At 37.8% G+C, this 22,900-nt stretch overlaps 1 protein-coding gene across 4 annotated transcripts in view; it reads right to left on the bottom strand.

The window, feature by feature from the left end:
• Positions 1-22,900, bottom strand: part of LTBP1 (latent transforming growth factor beta binding protein 1) — a 186,101-nt gene that overhangs the window by 112,291 nt on the left and 50,910 nt on the right. For 2 of the 4 annotated variants that reach the window (XM_066178599.1, XM_066178600.1), the window contains exon 5: positions 10,335-10,502. In XM_066178599.1, the coding sequence (XP_066034696.1) occupies positions 10,335-10,502 (168 nt within the window). Of the gene's footprint in view, positions 1-10,334; positions 10,560-22,900 lie in introns of those variants that run through there. The other 2 variants (XM_066178601.1, XM_066178602.1) reach the window with 1 other exon arrangement.

Genomic DNA, 22,900 nt, shown 5'->3' with positions numbered 1-22,900 from the left:
GTAAGACAGAGAAAAGAGCTCCTCCTAGACATCTAACTACTTGATTACTATCAGACAAAACCACATTCTGAGAAACACTGGATATGCTTCTGTTACACAAAGGCTCTCAAGACCACAGAAGTAGTAAAGCTGACACTGGCCAGGGACATCAGCATCCTTACAATTTCTGGCAACCGAATAATAGATATTTAAGCTGATGTGCTGGCTTCAGCTGGGGTAGAGTTAATTTTCTTCACAGCACCTGGTACAGGGCTGTGTTTTTGGTTTGTGCTGACCAGTGTTGATAATGTCGAGATGTTGTTATTGCTGAGCAGAGCTTACACAGAGCCAAGGCCTTTTCTTCTTTGTACAGTTCCACACTGGCAAAGAGGTTGGGGATGCACAGGAAATTCAGAGGAGACACAGCCAGGACTGATGACCCCAAATGACCAAAGGGATATTCTGGACCACACAAGATCCTGCTCAGTATAAAAAGCTGGGAGGAAGAAGGAGGAAGGAAGGAAGGAAGGAACATTCAGAATGATGGTATTTGTCTTCCCAAGTCACTGTTACATGTGATGAGGCCCTGCTCTCTTGGTAATGGCTGAACACCTGCCGGCCCATGGGAAGCAGTGAATTAGTTCTAGTTTTACTTAGCTTGCATGCATGCATGGGTACTTGCTTTTTTGATTAATGTTCTTTATCTCAACCCAAGAGTTTTCCAGCTTTCACCCTCTCCTGATTCTCCCCCCAGTCCTGCTGATGAGGAAGTGAGAGGCTGCGTGGTAGTTGGCTGCTGGCTGGAGTTAGACCACAACAGCTGAGATTCATTCCCATTTAACCTTTTGTGCCTTCTTGAGCCACACAAGTTAGGAGTGCTGTTATCTGAGGTTTCCTGGTCTGTCAGCGAAGATAGGCCGGCCCAGCTGGCCAGTAAGGACATCCACAGGCCAACTTGCCACATGGGTGCATCTCATCACCCACTCACACTCTTGACTGAGGTATTTCGGTATGGTTTGGTGAGCCAGATGTACCCCTAAACTTATATCTAAATGGTCTATGAACACTGATCTACTGCATCCCACCATACCACAAGACATCCTCCAAAAACAAAACTATGTTTAAAATAGAAGAAGAGAAGCCACAGAAACCGTAGTCATCACAAAAAATTCCAAACATCAGGAGAGCGATCTCTGATTACTGTAGCATTACCACAGTTCTCATTTTGGTGTAAAAACATCTACAAGAAGAATAAAATAAGAACAGACTCTTTAAAGTGGATATTCATTAGCATACAAATAACAGCTCATAATCCAGGCATTCATGGAAGAGTTAAACAAGAAAAACATAGGCTATGGTTTTCTGGCACTGGCTGCATCACAATAAATTGGAAAGTTTTCTAGGGAGTTGACCTTGCGGCAGTGACACAATGTGAGAATGGGAATGGATATTGTTCAGAGTTTGAGTAATAAATTAGGTCATAGGAGACCAGTGAAAAGCTAGAGACTCAAATCCTGGAGTCCTGAGAAAGGAGAAGAATTACTACTAGCAAATAGGAAGGATAAAGGTTACTCTGCAGAGAATGTACAGTTGGAAATCTATTCCAACTCCACCACTCATTGTGGCTCTTATAACCATAACAGATGTATAAACTGTTGCACAAGTTGTGTAAACCTAAAACACTGTCAATGCTCTCTGCCTGGACATGTCCAGTTCCAAGCAACTTAACCATGCACCAAATTCCCCTGAGCTGTGTACAGCCTCATTGAGAAGCTTCACACACCACAATGTTGTACCCAACCCTGTACGCTGAAATATGTACAAATATGAAAAAAATCCCTTTTCCCCCTTGTCACAACAGGCCTTCTGTGTAATCCTGGTTAGACAGAAGACGTTCTAGCACCTACATTTACAGCATCTAACATAACAGACTGAATTTAATCTATTCAAAGAATAAACAAGAGAGATGCAATGGACACATTACCTGTAGAAAGGTAGTACTGGGGCTTATGTTATGAAGTTGGTCTTCCCTGTTTACACCTACCCCGGCAGTTTCCAAAGCAGGGTGTGCTCATCCCACACAGTACGTCAGAAAGTGTACTGGGATGCAGGAAAAAAACATGTTTTGTACCATGTATAAATAAAATGAATTTTCAAAAGAGTTCACTTAGTCTTTTCCTCATCCATTTTTACTTTCTATTTTGCCTATAGTTCATAATGGACAATTAGAAGATATACACAGTAGTAGGTGTACATAATTAATAAATATATACATATTGGAGAGAGTGTTCAAAAATATTTTACTGACAGGAATGTGCAATCAAAAAAGTTTGGAGACCACTGCCCTATACATCCTATGGACAGAGGCAGCCCCTTCCAGGGAGAAGTCAAATAATTAATTTCTAAATTATGAGGTGAACAGCTGTTAAAAGTTCTCAACTTGAAATATCTGAGTAACGTCAAATACAAAAATTTGATTTAGTAGCTCATCTTAACATCTTTGAATTAAACTGAAAATACAGCCAAAGTGAGAAATTAACAAATTATTTGGATGAATAAAATATAGATCAGTAATATGCTGTTTGGGTTCTTAAAACTCAATCCTCTTCCTGTACAATCAGAAAATATCCAATTTTCTTTCTATTCATTGACTAGCATCCCTCAAGACTACACAAGAGATTAGTGGGGAAAAAAAAGTTTGCAGCTCCCATAGACTTCAACTTGATTCACATTCATAAATCCCTGGTTGAAAGTTCAAGGTCCACCCTCTAGACAGGTTTTTATGGATATATAGAAAACTCACTGAATTTAAGTGTGTACATGACAAAGATAAAGTTTATGCTTCAAAAGAAAAACCCAGGAATCCCAGTGCCTCTATGACTCTGCAAAAATACGACTCTCAATAACAGTGATACTCAAATCTAAGTACAGTTGAAATGGATAGATGAACACTACACAGACTACACAGGCACAGAGATGAGAATTATCTGGAGCAGAATAAAAAGCCAGAACAAGGAGCATAAAGGCTGAATTGGGAAAGATTGTGATCAACAGAGCAGGGACAGCTGCTTGCTTCCTTTTGACTGTGCTAAACCCAGAAGAACACATTAAACACAAACCCATTTGCCAGGAAATCTATTAATGGCAAGTGTCATATTTTAACATGTAGAGAAAATTTTCAGACTCTTTCTTCCATACTTGCATAATTTAGAGGCAATTTCTATCTTAAACCAAAGATGGCGTAGACTTGATCTTCAGTGAAATATGTGCAAAGACATTTAGTTTAGCAGTAACACAGTTATAGCTGTACAAGGTAGTGTGTTTACATGAATATGCAACAATGTAATAATTCAAATAAATGCACTCCATTCTCTTTCTACAGTACTTCAAGTCAGATGTACATAAACTAATCTCTATAAATTAAAACCATATACAGTAAAATAAAACATGATGCATTTTAGCTTTGTGTTCTGTTTTGCTTTAACTTTGAGGGAAACATACTCCACGTGTTTTTGAATGGCTGCAGGTGTGGATCTTGTACCATTTCCATTTGCGGTTTTTCCTATGACTGCACATCCAAAACTGCTCTCTGTAATAGATGCTTTGGGCAGTACTTGGAGAGCAGATGGACTTTAGCTTCAAGATGATGGTCTGAAGTCTTTAGGGTGAGCAAGGGAGTAGAAAGAAGTTGCTAACAGACTTGTAGGAGTTCAACCTCATTAAAATCATCTGACTGAACAATATTTTTTCTCTAAATTAGCATCTGACCTCCACTGGAACCTGAGGTAAAGATGCCAGTTTTGAATAATTATTTTAAGATTATGAAGAAAGAGCCCACAGATGCTGTAAGTTCCATGGCGGAAACCAGAATTATTTGTTGATGACAAGTTCCGATAAATACATGGGGAAAGAAACCATTCTTTTTGAAAGATGTGGATATTAAAACCAACAAAATTGTTAAAATACAATTTTTCTTTGTAATTTGAGCACTGGAGGTCCATAATTGAAAATGCATTAAAACCCTGAGCTTTGCTCAGCCTATAGAACGGTACACTTACATTACAGGATAGAATTGTAGTGCACTAGTATTTCAGATTAGAAAAGCCTATACTATACTACCTGGACTGTAAGTAAATTAATTCATTCTGCTGTCAGCTCAGATTTATTTACAGAACAAAGGGAGATTGGAAAAAAGAAATGTCTTTTGTATTGATGGTCGTAATTTGTCCCTCCCAAATAATTTTGCATTGGTTCTTCAGGCTAGGAAATACCTTTTTCCTAGTATCTTCCATAAGGCCAAGGCTGATTTACAATAATAGTCCCGCTGTCATTTGTCATTATTTTAGCTACTCAGTTCACTGTCTGAGGAAAAATACTTGGCCTTCATTTTGCTACAGCTATTACAATCTTGCTGCATGAGTATGTCTAGCATACTCATCATTTGTACAAATTAAATTTCAAATTACCAGATAAAGGAGTGGATAAATCCTAATGTCCCTTTTTTAGAATTTTTTTTCCTGAGACATATACACTGACAGACTGACCAACTTCTCTGACTACTGTAGAAGAAAGTTTAAAAAGTCATTCTTTTAGCCAAGTTGTCCAAGAATTCTGAAATTTTCATGTGTCTATTAAAGGAAATAATATTTCATCTGGTAGCAAAAAAAAAAAAACATAAACCAACAAAGCCTGACAAGGCACAAACTATAATTACTGCAAGAACAGTAGAAACAAAGCTTTTACCAAATAAGGCTACAAGGTAGCTACCAGAGACAGCCAAAGGACAAAAGTGATAATACTCAAGGAATAATACAGTTCTTGCATCACAACTTCTTCATATTTGCAAGTTCAAGTGCAAAACTCAAGGATACCTCAAAATAACACTTCACTCTTACCCACAAGAGAATATTTACTAAAAACAAACTATGAATTATCATATGCTGTTCGTGAGCTAAGTAGTTATTCCGGAAATAAGCTTCGATTCAATTAGGTTGTCTGCTGGAACACAAAGTTGAAAATAAAATTATTAAAATAAAATCACTTCTCACTTACATTACCAAAAGAAATTTTAAAAAATCTCTGCATGACACGTGTTAGCAATTATTTTAAATCCTACACATGTTTATCTGCTACATCTCAGATGAAGCCACAGGAATAGTGTTTTCCTGGGGCAGAGTTACACAAGTCATACATGATGGGTTACCTACACAAGCTGATGCCATTCACCAAAGAGCAAACACCACTCCAAAACAGAGAAGGAAGTATCACTTCTAACATGCTGCCTTCCTAGCAACTCTTACTAAACCCAGTAAAACAAAAGAGTAAAATGCAATGGGTAAAAAACTGAGCAGTGTGTACCTCACAACCTGCCAGAAGAGACTGTTACTGCAAATTGACAGAAATCTACACAAACACTTCCACAAGACATTGGTCTTTTATATGCCTTTACGCATCATCAAATTAGCTTTCCAATACTATTTAAAATACGCCTTTTCACCAAAAGGATACTAGAAAATTCTCCTCAAATATGTCTTACAGTTTCTCTTCAGTGTAGTTGAACATGTGCAGTATGCATCATATGGAGCAAGGAAGTGACAACTTTAATACCAAATGGGAGCAAGAAAACACCAATTATTTCTCTTGGACTTTCTGTCATATGTAAACTACAGATAAAGGCAGCTGGCTGGCTTGCCAACAGGCTGCCTTGCTTGCAAGTAATTGCCATTTTTAATCAACACTACTCTTTGATAATGCCTGAAGTGCCTGTATAAAAAGCAATGCTAACTCCTACAACACTAACAGTAATTCAGGATCACGTAGGCCTGAATAAAATTCAGGAATTCTGTCATCATTTTGTAAAATAATTGCTTTAAATTTTCCCAGTTCTAACTAATTATGCTTACTAAACTCCTTCCTAGATAGGAAATTCTGTTAGAATAATAATTACATAGTGGGTCTTCTTACTAAATTTCCTTTGAATAACCTATTGTTTTAAAATACGTTGGTCAAATTTTCTTTCACTGCTTTCAACAGAAGACCAAATAAAATTTGAGCAAAATGCTTCTGCCGCTTTTTGGAAGTTTCGTTCTATACGTAATTGGAAACTTCTGGACAACCTCAACTATCTAAAAACATTTACACAGAGTCAACACAGTAAAGCTGGAAAATTTTTTGATAGAAAATTCCAATACGAAAAGTGCCAAAATTCAAGAGGCAACATAAATTGAGCATTATTGCAATAGAGTACAGAATATCCAGGTCACTGCGATGATGCTGAAAGTTTCAGAACTTATGATTAAATATGAAGGACCAGATACATTTTTACTTAGGACACCACATTCAGCTGGAGAAGGCTTCAAGGTGATCTCATAGCAGCCTTCCAGCATCTAAAGGGGGCCTACAAGACAGCTGGAGAGGGACTTCTAACAGGGGCACAGACAGGACAAGGGCAAGTGGCTTTAAATTGAAAGAGGGTGGATTTACATTAGATAGGGGAAGAAATTCTTTACTGTGAGGGTGGTGAGACACTGGCACTGGTTTCCCAGAGAAGCTGTGGATACCCCTTCCCTGGAAATGTTCCAGGGCAGGCTGGATGGGGCTTTGGGCAACCTGGGCTAGTGAAAGGAGTCCCTGCCCATGGTTGGGGGTTGGAAGGCTAGGATTTTAAAGGTTCCTTCCAACCCAAACCCTTCTATAATTCTATGATTCTGCTTCCTTATTTGACACAGATACTGCCAAGTACTCAGACACAAAATTTTTACAGAAAGATATGCACATTCACACAACTGACAAGCATACAACTTTGTCTTCTCATTTATAGCAGTTTGAATGAATCACTTTAAATGAGATGCGGGGCTGAACAGTGAATATGAACCTAAGTATTAAATGACTGCTTCCTTTACTAAGTTCTGTCATTCCTGTTCAATGAATGAAGCACAGATCCCTTGGGAAAAAATAGAATGTAAATCTAGAATTAAATATATATATACAAAAGTGGAAAAAATATCCCATGAAAATATTATTTTGGGCATTTAGTAATTCCTTATTGCTTCATTTTACAGTTACAAATTAGTCATTGTCCTCCCACTCCTTACAGGAAGAGAATTCATTTCAAAATTGGAATGTGGAATAATTTTGAGTAGAAACAGGACACCTCACTGAGTAACTTCAACAGTGAAAGAGACAGAAACCTCATCTGCTACTCTATTCCCATCCTTTCCTATGCACACATACCGACCCTGTTTTACAAGCCTCACTAGATGTATCAGGACTGAAGTATCAGACAAACTGCACATGCTTCAATCCAAAAGAATAATAAGATTCATCTATTCAGCAAAAGTTTCCACTCAGATTAAATGCTTTCATTCTCCATGCCAAGGAAATATTGGAGGTTGGTTAGTTTAACTGCAACATATCCCATTCACAAAATGAAACTGCAAAAACCCCAGAGTTTCACTGAAGCAGCCTGGCAATCAAAGAGGTCCTTCCTTTTAAATACCAAGCTTTCAGCGCCTTAAATTGCAGTGCTAGGAGCTATTCCTCACCACAGCCAAAAATCTCAGCTACCTGAAAAGCAGCATTCCCCCCAATCCATCCCTTCTTGTGGGTTTTTGTTCTTAATAGCTTATCCATATTGTGTAAAATTTTCAGGAAACAGGTTTTATTCCTTGCCTGGGCTCACCGCTACCAAGTTTCAGCAGAATTGACAAACTGAGCACATGTTAAGAACCTGAAATAATCCATGACAAAGCATGAGTAACTGTAGCAGAGGTATGGCAACTTATTCTCTCTGAAAATGCAGTGTTTACAAAGTTCAGCACAAAGTTGAAAAGAAAGAAGAGAATTTACTCTGAATTTTAATTATTATTAGAAATAATTTATTATTAAGAACAAAGCAAACTGATGTCTAACTAAGCTGTCATTCGAGAACCCAAATTCAGTGTTGTGTACTAGAATGTTGCTGCTGCTACAGAAATGCATTTAAAACTTTTCCAAATAGGCCATGTGACTATTTTCTCTGCTTTTAGGAAGAACAAATATTTTTTAAACAACATACTGAAAAAGTGCCGTTCAGTGCTTTAAATATGTATTTCCTGACATGACATTCTGTTTCATGGTTGCATTTTTAAATACCAAGTAATCTAAGTAATAATTTCCACACATTCATTGTAAGTAAAGAAGTTTAGAACAGGGACTTCAAAGCTAAAAGCACAAGTTAAGCATAATTCAGCTATTAAAAATACAACAAAAGTTAATGATCTTGGAAGACACAAATTACTTCTGCTTTATGTGCCAGGAAACATCAAGACAAGCCCAAGCTGGTGAGAGGCACTAGCTAGAGAACAGATACGAAAAATTATTTCCATAGTATACATTTTAAACTCTGATTCAAAAGCCCCTGGAAACTGTGATTGGTGAAAGAACTCAATCTACAGGTAGAGGATTCCTCTTCTCTAGCTCTTAAGAAGTTCATGCAGTATTTTTATGTTTAATTGCAGAGCCTTTAAGTGCTAGTTCAGACCTTCTTACTCTTCTGTGAAAATGTCAACACCTAGAGCCGTACTAAACACTTTTTGTCTTTCAAATGCAGTAAGGAAGATAGCTAGCAGGCAGGTGAAAAACCCTTATCCATGTGTAGCAACTTGCTTTTATACACTTTTCAACATAAGCCTTCCTTATCTTTCCATCGAATACTATTATAGGCTGCTTTTGGTAAATGTTTCTAGCAGCCCATTGTACCCAGTGCATCAGAGCTGCGTGGCCTGAGGCCAGGAAGGAAGGTGTGGAACAAGTCTTCACAGGTCAATTTCCGCTCTCCAAGTCTTCAAGTATTTGAGAGGAGGTCATGTTACAGCACAGATTTACATAGCAGACAAATTACACGACTGCCTGTTCTCAGCATTTCATAATTTCAATAGAAAAATTAGGTCAAATGAAAGGAGGGAAGAATAACCCTATCCTTTCATGCTAGTCAGAAAATTAAACAAAAAACTTACTAAGCTGGGGTTCTTACCAAAACATTGCTAAAAATCTGCACTGGCAGTAAAACACAAATTAAAAGTATAAGATTTACCATTCCTTTGCAAAATACTTTTCTTTTTTTTTGTGCCTCCAAACGACCACAAACAAACCCCAAAATTTGCTCTGTTCTTGTTTTAAAACAACTGGTTTTACTAGTAGTCCAAAACATACACATTTTACAAACATACTATGAAAGAACGAGTTAGTAACATCAAGGGCTTTCCCCCAGTCTGACAGTCTAGTAGGAGCATTAAAAGAGGGAACTGCTTTTTGTATCATCTGTCCATAAGAAAAGAATAACAATTTCTAACGGCTTTCCCACCACCCTCAGAGCATGAAACACACTGCATTTGAAAAACAGCAATACTGGCCAGCCTCAGCACTGCCTGAATTCTATTTATTCTATGAATAGAATTAGAATCCTATGAATTCTGTTTATTCTAGACAGAGACTAAAATTACACTGTTCATATTTGACATTCTTTAACTGGAAATTTGAAAAAAAGGTGGTTTTTTTTCTAGAAAATAACACTATGATATTTTCAGGCTAACTACAAAATTACTCTCCAAGAGCAGTCCAGGGTATCAGAAAGTGAAACAACAAATTTAAAGTATGCACCCATATATCTGTATATCTTAACTTACAAGGCAAATACTTGCACACAAATGCCTATACAGTTAAAATATGCTAATCATTATCCTAGGTAGCTTTCAGGATTTGTTTCAACAGAGTCAAGGAGTTGTAGGGTTTAGTCTGGCATACTGTTGATACTCTCATTGAGCAAGCAGAAAGAATAAACATTAACAAAGAAATTGCCGGCTTCAATAACTTTAATCAGGCTTAACATTATTTCAGTTTCTAAAAATGCCAAATATGAAATCCGACTTACTTTCAGCAGTAAGAAAAGTTTTAAGCTGCTGCCTATTTACAAAGGATTGCAGTTTTAAGGAACTGCTGAACAAATTTTTGAAGACAGAGTCACTGTTAGCTGTTCACTAGGTTTTGTGTGCATTTCATACAGGAAACACGACTTTCTGTGCAATCTGTCATTTTCCCTATTTACTAACACAAACTGAGGGAGGAATTTTACCAAAAACTTCAGCTTAGCATGTTGCATCCCTGCAGCTGAAAACTCAGATGAAAAACACGGGAGCTTTTTTCTGACACAAAAGGAACTTTTGGGAACATTTCTGAAGGACTCCAGAAAGCCTACTCAGCACAGCCCTCCGAACAAAGAGTAACAGATACACAACTGGTATTAATAACAAAACATCTCCTCTCTCTGTTTGTCGAGAGAGGACAGCTAAGGACAATTACAGTCGCAGGGTACTCACCTACTCGGAAGTTAGTGGCTGTCAGAGTGTCAGCAGCATGGCCGTTCTCACTGATGAGGGTGGTTGTATTTCCCTTCTCACAGTTGTTCTGACAGTTGCCTTTGGTACAAGTCACTTTACAGATGCTGGGTGTAAAGACCACCTTGATGCGACCAGTGTGATTTCCCACTGTCAGTGGAGCCAAAGCAAAAAAGAAAAATAAACAGATCACTTTGGTATCCATTGATTTCCTTCAAAAAGTTTTTTGGGGGAAAAAAAAAAAAAAGGCGCGGCGGGGGGGGGGAGGGGGGAAGGCGACAGGTCTACAGGAGGAGGGCAGTCTGCAGTGCTCTCTCATAGATCTCCAGTGGTGTCTCTGAAACAGGAGTAGGAAGCTTAGCAAACAGAACTCCGGGATCCGCTCCAAAACCACATTTAAAGTCAAGTCACTGGAGTGGGATTAGTAATCACAATGCTGCACTTTATTCACAGGCAGACAAAGAGCAATACCAAGGGCATGACAGCTTAAATAGCCAACCCTGACAGGCAGATGTAATGTAAAGAGGCTGGCCGTGCACCCAGAGGTGAATAAACTCTTGTGTATTCCTACATACTTTTCCTGTTTCTGCACTTATTAAGTCACTATTTGTAGCTCGACCCCTGGAAACGTTTTAGGCATGCGGCATGTCTGAAAACATCTGTCTCAAATCTCCTGGCACCCCAGCCTGAAGTGGTCAAAACCTTGTGATGCAGCTGCCGGGACCCATTTGTTCTTCACAGTTTTCTGGCACTATTTTTCCACAAAAATTTACATATTATAGACGGAGCACTACTGTCAGCCTTTGTTTTAGTAATAAATAGCTTCGAGAAAAGAGTGAGGAAGTATAAGTGCTTTAAAATACTGAGATCAAAGATAAAAAATAGCTAGATTCACTTTTTAAATATACTGCCCTGTAGTCACTTCAAAAAACTTGAATGTAATAAAGACTGCACAAGCACTAATTTGTAATTAAGCTAGCTGTAAGAATTTCTTGTTACAGAATTATATTTAAAACCAGATGTATTTGATTCTATACCTAACAACTGAAGACAAAAAAACATAGTAAAACTACTTATTAGGAAAAAACAGGGAAAAGAACAGATTCCATTTGCAATTATTTAAAAAGAAAACATTTTGTCCTCTGCATACAAGTAATAAATTCAGAAAATATATCATAACATCTTTGTGGAAACTATTAATAAATACTTCCACATCAAACCTAACAATGCCAAGAGATGACATACAGAAAGAGAAGAATCTCCTTTTCTCCTCATGTCATAGAAATAAAAAAGTTGCTGGATAGTTGCCTAACCTAGTTCATGAAATACCCTCCAGAAAAACACTTTTTTTAAAGTATCAAGAAAATCTTAAAAATCTTCCCATTTCAAAAGAATATAAAGCCTTCTTATTTCTGGCTCTTCATGAGCAAATAAATTCAAGCAATTGTGCCGATTGTTTTGTCTACAGTAAAGGTATTGCTCTATTTGAACAGCAGCTGTAGTACAGATGCTCCCACCTTATTCTCCCTAAACAATGTTAAGAAAAGGAAGAGCCTTGATGGATACAAGAATAAAATATTTTGATCAAAGGCTAATACTGTGATTTTAGGGGATTTAGAAGACATCTTGGATTCTAGGATGCCGCGCATTTCATACAAAAATGAATACACCTTAACCAATAAACAGATAAAAGTGACCTATGAACTGCTGAGGGCAGAACATCTAAGCTTTGCTTTTCTAAAGCATAGCTTCACAAGCGATATTGCCAACTTTGCATTTTACTTGCATAGTTTTATATACATATTTTACTAGAAAGACTCCATTTTGTATCTTATATTTTCAGACATTTTAGCAGTATTTTTCCTTTAGGATGTGATGTAATTAAAACAACAGGGTTACTTGAGTCACAAAAGTCAGTCCTGCCTACACTGTAGAAACCAGTATTGGGGGACCCAGACAAGCTTTTTGGATTAGTAAAAAAAAATTTAAAAAAAAAAAATTTGGCTTTGTCAGTGTTGGAAGGGCAGAAAATGCAGAGCTCAACATGTGATGGAGCTCATCGTGCAAATACTGAAACTGAATTGAGGTCACATGGTTTGTGTCGCTACGGCATCGGGAAGGAGTATGGGAGAAAAGTGGAGGCCACTCTGATTCTTCTCCCTGACATCCAGAGATGTTTTGTACAAACCAAGTACACCTCCTACGAGAAATATTGTGCACAACATGTCCACAAAGAACAGAAAGTTTGACCATAGTCCCACCACAGCACCTGGCACAATCGTGGTTAACGAGTTATAAGAAGTACCACCATTTTCCATCTACCCAGGAGATGAGAATTTGACATGAAATTCTGCAGGGACAGATCAACAGGTTTGTTGTCCTCATCCCCCGAGTGGGGACACCTTTCAGGAAGTCTTGTCCCCACAGCTCTGCTGAGTGCTGACCTGGGGCATGAAGCTCATGAATACAACAGCACTGTTAGTGCTATGTACACCTACTCTGCAGTTAATACATTTGGCACCAGAAATCCAGAAGAAACATCCATATGCGTTGCATTCAATAAAATGTGCTATTCGTGAACCCAAGAGGCTCTTTCGAATGCAAGCCAACTTAAAGTGCAATAGATTGTTTGCACACCCAGCCTTGGGCCCATAGTTATTGAAATAGTAAAGATGAAACTAAACCATCATTTAATTCTCCTTCAAAGCATTCTGTACTATGTTGTTGAGTGCTGAGCTGTAGTAAATCATGAGCCTAGTGTTCACACCAACAAACATTTCAAAATAATTTTTATCACATAGTTTAGATTTTACCAGAAAATCCTGTAGCACAATTATTATAGTAAAAGAGATGCCTTAGTATGAGACTCAACAGAAATAGTAAGATTTGCTTTTCAATGCTTTTGGATGAGAAAATATTAGTATCTAAGTTTGGGAGTAAGAGTAGTCAAACATTACTTTCAGAAACATAGATCAGTATCTAGAGGGCTAAAGACTATCCCTGACACAATACTTAAATGGAGTTTTTCAGGAAAAAGTCTTAAAAACAACATGATGAAAGACCACGCCCCTACAAATATTCAAATCATTATTCAGCCAAGTTTTTCATAGAATTCCTGAGTTGGAAGGTACTTACATAAAGACAGAGTCCAACTCCTGGTCCTGCACGGGACACCCCAAGAGTCACACCATGGCCCTGAGAGCACTGTCTAAACACATCTTGAACTCTGGCAGGCTTGATGCTGTGGCCACTTCCCTGGGGAGCCTGTTCAGTGCCCAACCACCTTCTGGGAGAACCTTTTCCGAATATACAACCTAAACTTCCCCTGACACAACTCCAGGTCATTCCCTTGGGTCCTGTCACTGGTCACCAGAGAGAAGAGATCAGTGTCTGACCCTCCTTTTCACGTCATGAGGAAATTGTAACTGCAGCGAGGTCTCCTCTCAGTCTTCTTCAGGCTGAACAGGCCAAGTGCCCTCACCTGCTCCCCTTACGGCTTCTCCTCAAGGCCTTCCTGTTTTCATGGCCCTTCTTTGGACACTGTCCAATTGCTTTATAGGCTTCTCATATTCTGGCACCCAAATCTGTGTTGAAGAGCACTGACCCTAAAATGCAGCCCTATAGACACCCACTGGTCACCCGCCTGATGTAACTCCATTTACAACCCTTGCTGTCAGATGGTTGGTCAACCATCACATGATGTGTTTATCTAGCTCTATGCTAGTTTTTTTGCTATAAAGCAAATTCTCAGATATTCCTGTTTTGGTAGTTGCAAAGAAACAGAAATAAGACACCTTCATATTCTTTAGACATGGGAAGATTTTCTCCATCTTTCTTAGATTTATGAAAACTATAAAAACACTTAGTTTGTTCTCCCTCCCTAGCAGGCCACAGCTTTTAGCTTCAATTCTTTTGAAGATATTTAGGATGGATACAAAGCTAATTATGGCCTCTGAGCGAAAAACTGATCGGCCTTTGAGGAGATGTCGCTATCATTCTTTTCTGCAGTCGCAAAGAACTAAACTATCCTCACAGATTCTGAGGCTTAGGGACCTTATCAGTGAGTTTAATACACACAGATTCAATTTGAAAAAAAAACCACAAACCCTTCTCCTGAAAGGAAGCTTTTAGCAGAAAACTTCAAGTTTAGACTCTTCGACTTCCTTGAGTCTCCTCTTCTGTAATTCCCCCCACCTCTTCTCCAAAGAGGAAAATTCAATTCTAAATGAGAAACTACTCTTCACTATCTGTTAGCGGATTTTGCAGTATTAATGCTAAACCCCACCATTTCATTCTAGGAAAAGACTAGTACTGCTATAGCCTTGAGCTCTTTTGTCTTTAGACTAGCTTGTATTAAAGGACAGTATATTTTTAAGGAAGCACACAGAGTATTTTATTCAAACTCCAGAACCTCTACTGATGATGCCACTGTGACATAGGCATGACAAAATCTGCAACTTAGATTACCTCAAATCTATTTCTGGAAAAAACCTGATAGTGCTACAACAATACACCTGGAATATATATATATATATATATAGACAGAAGTATATCAGACTCTTCTAGACCAATTTTAAAACATGTGGAAATGAAACACCTCACTACGCTTGCTTGCTCGTAAGTATAACAGCAGACTGAAGAAATACAATTATAAGATGAGATAAACAAACCTAATAAAAAAAACAAAATTAGAAGGTGAAAACACCAAATAAATAACAAAGTTACTGAAAAAATGGCCAGACTAGAGATAGACTCAGACTGTTGTTTTAATAAAGACAGGACAATCAAGATGACTAATAGTGGATAAAGCTTCATCCCTCAGCTAGACAGCAAATTCACGATGAGATTCAGCCAACAGCGCCATCATCCTGCCTCCTAGTCCAGGCTCACTTATACTTAAGAACTCTGTGATACATTTGTCAAAAGAGATCAGTGGAAGAATGTACCCATAATTTCCAAAACCTGTAAAACTCTTGAGCCAGATTAAAAAAAAAAAAAAAAAAAAAAGAGTCTGGGTAAAGTGATGAGATTTTAGTTGAGAGTTGGCACAGTATGTATGTGATGTTTTTCCATCTCCGTAAGTCACTATGATATAATATCATGAACACAGCAAACTCCTGCTGTGATAAATTTATGATTTAGCAACAACTGCAGGAAAAATGGAAAATATAAGCAAAAGGATTTCTTAACAGAACCCTTTCTGCCCCCACTATCCATTATGACAATCTTTTTTTCCCCTGCATTAGCAGAAAAGGTGAAACAGTTAAGACAGGGCAGGTGGCAGCTTTTACATCCTGGTGGTCACAATAGCTTACACAGCCACGCCTGGAAATAATTGTACAAGGGGAAGGATTCCTCCTCAACCTCCTTGAGTCACTGTGTAATGCAATTCAGACTTGGTTTCTTTCTAGAAGAATTTCTATAAACACTTTTTTTCCTTGGGTTTGTGGCTGCTCTCACAGCTCCAACATTCTGACAGTATTCAATAGCTGCAGTGGAGCTCAGATGATTTGTGGTATGTCCCTGTTTTACAGGAAGACAATGGGCTAGCAACACTAGTGAAAACAGGACTGGTATTCAGTTAAATAGATAACTATACAGGTCAAGGGGGCAAAGAATAAAATATTTTAATGTGTCAAAAACATTGATTTTGTGAGATGGTTTTGTGCTTCACAGTGATCTAATCAAAAGGATTCACAATTTTAAAAAAATCCCAAACAGTGGCTTCTACCAGCTGAGTACTCAGTAGCTTATGCACACATCTTCCATATTTCTTATATACAAATTTCTAAAATTATTTTAAGAGGACAGTTTGGGGGTGGTGTTGTTGTTCTCATTGTTTTGTTTTGGGGTTTTTTTTTTAATGCCTTCACTTATGACAAATATCCTGAGGCAAATCTCCTAAGGAAACAAAACTAGCAGAACTATAGATATTCCATCAGTACCTCCAGAAATGATAAGCACCACTCTCTTTTCATGACAATCTACTTCTGCACTGATCCCAGTATGTCTTCATATGTTTATCTACACCATGTGTCATCAGACCTGAAGATTCTGTTTTAAAATTACATTCTCTTCTCAATGAGAATAGATAATCTCAGGCTATTTCACATTTTTAAATTATAACCATGATGCATGAGGAGAGCATCTAAAATTAAATCTTCTAAAATCAAACCAAATTAGCTTTTAAACAGCTAATATATTCAACGTTTTAAATTCTTAGATGAGCAAAGCCCTCTTTTTTTCTTAGCCAAATGCTGACACGAAAAAAAAAAGGAAAGAAGCAGAAGGAAATTACTTATTTCCTAAAAAAAGGTGTCTCCCAGTTATTTCACCCATCCACCTGGTTTAGTCCTTACCCTAGATTTGCTTGTTCAGCTAAAAGGAAGGATGAAATCGTATAAAAATCAACCACACAAGTAAGATACTTAAGCTCTTAGAACTATTGTCAAATGACCTTTTTACACTTTAGACAACATTTGAGGAAGTTCTGTCTTGTCACCATTTAGTCATCAATTTAAAACAAAAGAAAAAAAACCACAACCTACAAAAACCTAGTTCCTAAAGATCAGAACAAGTTGAACTTACCTGTCATACAACTTAAAAATAACATCATCTAGAAGATCTATAATGCTAGCAGCTGAAGAAGAAGAAAAAAAACAAAACCAGAAAAAAACCCCCAAAAAACCCCCAAAAACCCCAAAAAAGAGAGAAAAATACACAGCAGATTGACATACAGGCAAGAGGCAGACCTTACCTAAATTTTTGATTACACATTAAGAAAAATACAGGCTTTAAAAGGCACAGAAAGAGCTAAAAGTGATTCTGAGAGATCACTTAATCTCCCCTATCTTAATTTTCCCAGGATAAAACAGCAACATTAAATAAAATGTTTGTTCAGACTATCCTCAAACCCCTTCTATTATGCAGATTCCACAGCCTCCCGAAGAATTTATTCCAGCACTTCAGCCTCTCTTATTGTGAAGGTATTACAAACACCTTACTCACATTTCCCCTGTAGCAACTCAAGCAAACTATAGCCCTGCTTTATCTACAGCAAACTTGAACAAAACATTATTCCTCTGTGGATCATTTTCTAACATACTCGAAGACCACTGCCATCATTCTCCCTCAGTCTCATTTTGACAAGACCCAAACCATCAAAACATTCAGTCTAACAGCCTATGCAGATCTCCATCTTTTGCTTTTGATACCAGTCACTTGGTCCTCATCTTTCTTTACAAACCCTGTCCAAACACTATACTACAGCTGAGGTCTGATCAATGGTGAGGAGAACAGCAGAATTACTGAATGCAGCTTTACATAAAATGCTTCTATGATTTTAATGTATTTTTGTTTCCCAACAGTGCACTAACTGATACTTCATACTCAGAACCAATCTGCAGGCTAGGCCAAAGGGGCACGCATCTCCTAAATCCCTTTCTGATCTGTTGATATAGATATCATCCCAGTGAAGCAAATATAGAACATCCCTTGCACAACCTTAGCAGGACTGAACTCAATCCTTACACTCTGCTCTGAGCACAGGAGTAAAATCTCCTGCATTCAGACCTCACCCATCTAAAAATCATGCAGAATATAAGTCTTATTCTTTCTGTAACAGTCACAAGCACAAACAAGTCTGAAAACTACCTGGATTAAATAAAGGCAAGGCACAGCTGTTGAGTAATTTGATTTTTGGCTTCAATATACAATGCCTACCTTCGCTCTTTCCAGAAACTTGGTTACTGTTCCCTAGTACACCTCACAGCCAGTTCTCTTTTCAGAAGCATTGGGAGAAATTAGACATGTCAACGAAATTAAAAATAAGATGATCCAGATTTATTTCATCCAAGATCCAAATGCCTTCTCTAATGCTTAAAAAAGTACACCTCCAGTTCTGCATGAGGTGAGGTGGTGTGCACATCCAACCAGTCGAACATTTTGAGCAAGATGACAGTATGGCAAGCTGTACTTGATTTAACATGTCTAGACAGCTGTAGAAACACAGTATTGAAATGTAATCACTTTAGCATTCCTACTTTTTTTGTTATTTCTGTACTTCATATTTTTGCTGCATTTGTATGATGCTACGTGTATTTCATTACTTAATAGAGCTTAACCTTTGATATTCATCACTTTTCAAGTACTCAGTTCTACTGTCTTGATGCAAACTAAAAGGCTTCCAAAAAAGCAAAACATGATCCAACTACCTAATATAACAATAACTGAAGAGGGCTATGCACTGATATTTTGTTGCTGTTCTTATTGCCACTATTGCTATTACACACACTTCTCTAGATACCTGTTTGTAATTAGCCATGTCACTACATCTTCACATCAGTTCCTCCTGCCTTGCCCAGAAGCTCCTACCACAGTCTTCTCCCACCACAGTCTTCTCCCTTCAGTCAGAACTGAGCTCTCAGACTTCCTGCTTCTATCACACCCTTATTTCTCTACCCTCTTTTAAAGCCCTGCTTGCTTCTTCAGCATGCTTGACAAACAGGAAAAGAAGCCATCCAGAAAATTTCCAGGAAGCATCAGGTAGGAAGCTTCCAGGAAGGAAGAAGGTAACTGAGATGAAAGTAACTGGAAAAGTCTTCTTCCTTCCTGATTATCACAGGGATACCATCTCTCCCTTGCTCCCTGTCAAAGAATAGAAGAGAACTCTACTGTGTCCCACATCACCACCTCCCAAAACATACTAAAATTTTTAGTAGTCTATTCTAAGAGACACAAATAACCCACTCTTCGATTATCTTAATCTCAGTTTAAAACAGAGATGAGTGTCAACAGTGTACTGTTTGAAGTAATTTACTACAGCAATTCTTGTTTCATTCAAGTAGGTTTCCTCTAATAATTTTGACAAATCCCAAAAAGCTCTCTACTATCTGCAACACAGATTTTTTTCTGTTTCTTCTGTTCTCTATTTTCTTCACTTAAATGTACCAACAGAGCATATGCAGGCACAAGTGCTGAGATTGTTTATAAAGACCTAACTGTGTTTACATGCCACAGGCCCTTTGTCACTGATACAGCCTTTTTAGAGCAAGAGAGGAATTCACAGAAATTACATTCAATTTTGTCCTGTGGAAACCCATAATGTAAAAATCACGCATAGATTTGAAATCTGAGATTTCTGCCAGCAGGTTTTATGAATCACCTTTTGTCTTCCTTATCTTTTGTACCACTACAAAGATTCTATATATAAAATCCTCAGGCAATGAACATCCTATCTTAAACTACAGCCATTCTCCCTCGTAATGAGAAACATAACTATCATTTTCCTTCACATAGTTGAGAGTGATCCAGAAAAAGGTACCAACCCAAATAAATTAGAGAATGCAGTATTGTTTGATGTCTGATGGAATGGCCTCAACTCATTTCAATAAACTTATTGGGCAATAATTCTTTTAATCTGCACTGCATTTATTTGATTTAAATAAATTATATTTAAACTAGATCCACAAATGGTTTTGATGGTAAGGAACTAAATTTTACCCTCGAGTAGTCCTTAGTCTCTTTTCTAAGGGATGAAAGAAATTAATTGCATGGAGCAAGCAGCACATTGAACAGAAGTGTGCACAAATCCATTCAAAAGTAAAGGCTGATGGCCTAAGACTGCTTAGTTCAAATCCTGAGTTCAAGACCGCTTAGTTCAGGGCTCAGACGCTTTCCTTTGAAGAACTATGTGACTTCACTACAGCTGGATTCCAGACACCACTATGACTGCTCTAGCAGTCCTAGGGGAGCTCAATCCTGCAGGCGAGTTCAGCTGACTGTACTTCTAAGGATAGGCAGGCAGTCAAGTGCTTCAGCTGCAATTTCAAATATGAATTACTCAAAATATTAGCACCCAGATGGCCTGCCTTTTCCTGAGTGAAGTACTTGTCCTGAAACAGAACTTCAAACTCTTCAAGAAAAGTCTCATGCTTGAGTTCACATCAGTGCTTTAGGTTTGGGGCTGGCTACTACTCCAGCTGTAAAAGCACAGCATTTAGGTGAACAAGCCTTTTAGGGCTTCCATTCAAATTATCCAGCTTCTTAGGTACCTAAGCACATCTGGACCCAAAAGGCTTTCCCTTGAGCGATAGGGTAACAACGGCCCAAAAGCCACATTTAAACACAGACATGTATCTAAGACAGAGTTATTCTACACAGTCCTCATCTCAGCTGTAATGAAGCAGCAGTAACTTTACAGCCCACCATAAGCATTTTTCCAGTGACAGAACATGCTGCAATGCACACTCTGATAATGAAGTCAACATCTTCACACACAAACTTACAACCATACAGGAGCTTTAGTATTACCAGCTAAATACAATGCCACTGTCCACTTTATCAACAGGACTCTTTCACAAGAAGGTCTGAATTTGGTCTTTGTACACTGGGAATGAGACTCATTCCCACCTGAAATTATGTACTCATCTGAAATTATGCCTTTTGCCTAAAATTATTTAAGCTTCTTTCACAATAATAATACAAATATTAGACAATAGTATTACAAGTCTCAAGTTGGATGAGTATTACTTCCTGAGAAAATAAGTTCTTGAGATAGAATTTCCCCCTCTCAAAATATGCAACTCCCTGAAATGAAAAAAAAAGTCTAAATTGCAAGAGTCAATGTTGATCATTTCTAGGAAGAACAGGGAATAAAAATTAAACTAATATTACCTTACTAAAGTATATCCACTTGGCATTTCATTTCCTGAAACAATCAAAAAAGCACCAAGGAAGTCAACAAACTGTAAACAGTGACAAAGGACAGGACATCATGGAATTAAGCTATAAATGAATACAACCGCCTCTGCATGCTGAATCACCATTAAAAATCTTCTCTCTCAGCAGTACATGAAGCCAAGATCTTTTTTCCCCCCCTAATTTTCTGAAGAGGGAAAAAATTACAACAGACATAAGGATGTCACTGATTCTGAAATCTCAGTTTCACAGGGTATGAACCTTCTTGCAGTAATTCTTTTGTCAACATTTGTTCATTCCTTTTGGCCTAGGCAATGGCACTGACAGAAGAGCACTTTTACATCTCCTATGAAGAAAACCAGACTCAGCTACTTGCAACAACCAGAATCAATTCTTGATATCAAAGACTTGTATCACACCAACTCCAGAGTTAGCCAGGCTAAGGGACTCAATGTTTAATTGTGTGGGTTCAATAGGTCTCTATATCCACCTAAATCAACATTTTTTTAAACATCATAAAGACTTTCCCCAACAGAATTTTCTGGAAAGCCTCTTCTTTTCTTCTTGAGCAATTTTTGGTTTTGAAGCCAAAACTCTTTCATCGCAGAAGTTGAGATGCATTTGTCTCAGTCTGTGTTTTCCCCCAGCAATTATATTCTTTGAACTGATTTTAATTCTGTTTGCCAGATCACCAATCTGTTTTTCTAACATTTTTCCTCATTCTGTTGTATATCAGTCTCTGTCTCTGTATTTTGAAGCATGGGGATGAGAATTCATTTTTGGGTGAATGCAACATTTAAAATAGTTTCTATAAAAGCACCAGCAGCCTTTGCCTGTCAGACAGACATTTATTTTCTGGTGAGCTCAGGGCCATAAAATCTTTTCATATTCCAAAGAGAAAAATACAGTAAGTTTTGGGGGGTGCTGATTTTCTGGCCTCCTCAACTGTGAGCCCTTTGTGACACACAAACAATCACAAAGACAGCTAAGCAAGGGTATTGTTAGAATGCCTACAGCAACAGTATATTGAATGAAATAGTTGGTATTTATACAGAGCTGTTCTGTCTCCAAGGTTTCCAAAGAATTCCATAATCTTTTATAATTGCTAAATAAACTGCATTCATTTGTTAGTCATTTTTTCAGAATTTGTCACTATTTTTTGAGGCAAAAGCAAAGTAAATGTGCTGCTTGGTTTGCTAGACTTAGCTATATTAATGAGCATCTGGATAAGTCAATTTATACCTAGAATTCAGCCTGTTGTTTCCAAGTCCTGCTGGAATCAAAAGTAAACTTTAAACAGCATTCATAACTGGCTGTTTTGAATCGCCATGCTGTTCAAGAGCCAGAAGAATAATGCTCTTAAAGTGGGAGAAGAGGAAAAAGATGTTCCACACTAAAACTGTTCTTAGGAAAAGCCACAGTGCTGTTTGACCCTGATGCTGACAGCAATAATTTTTTTTCTTAAACTTTTTAGCTTTTCCCTGAAAAATCCCCTCTACCTCTGGAATGAGAGCACAGGCTTTAACACACGTGCATTTGAGAACACAAACCAAAAAAAACCCCAACATTTATACACTTACCCCAATTCTCTTGCAATTGACTATGTACAATTTTAGGAGCAATACATGAATGTGGGTTGCCATGAATGACTGAAGCAAATTTGACTCTACATTCCCTCCAAATAGACTATGTTGTAATTGTATAGTTATTTCTTAATGCTAATCTTCTAAGAGTTCATTCTGGTTTCACTCACCTCATTCTGCTGGCTATACCTTATTCAGAGTGTAGCCTTAAGATCCTTCTTTATCCTCAAATTTCCCAAAACTTCCAGTTGGGAACATTAGCACTGT

This window comes from Chamaea fasciata, unplaced genomic scaffold (assembly GCF_029207755.1).
Source record: "Chamaea fasciata isolate MVZ Bird 193981 ecotype frontalis unplaced genomic scaffold, bChaFas1.0.hap1 SCAF_3, whole genome shotgun sequence".
Classification (NCBI taxonomy): domain Eukaryota; kingdom Metazoa; phylum Chordata; class Aves; order Passeriformes; family Sylviidae; genus Chamaea; species Chamaea fasciata.
Note: the sequence above shows the minus strand (reverse complement) of the source record. Positions and strands in the feature narration are given on the sequence as shown.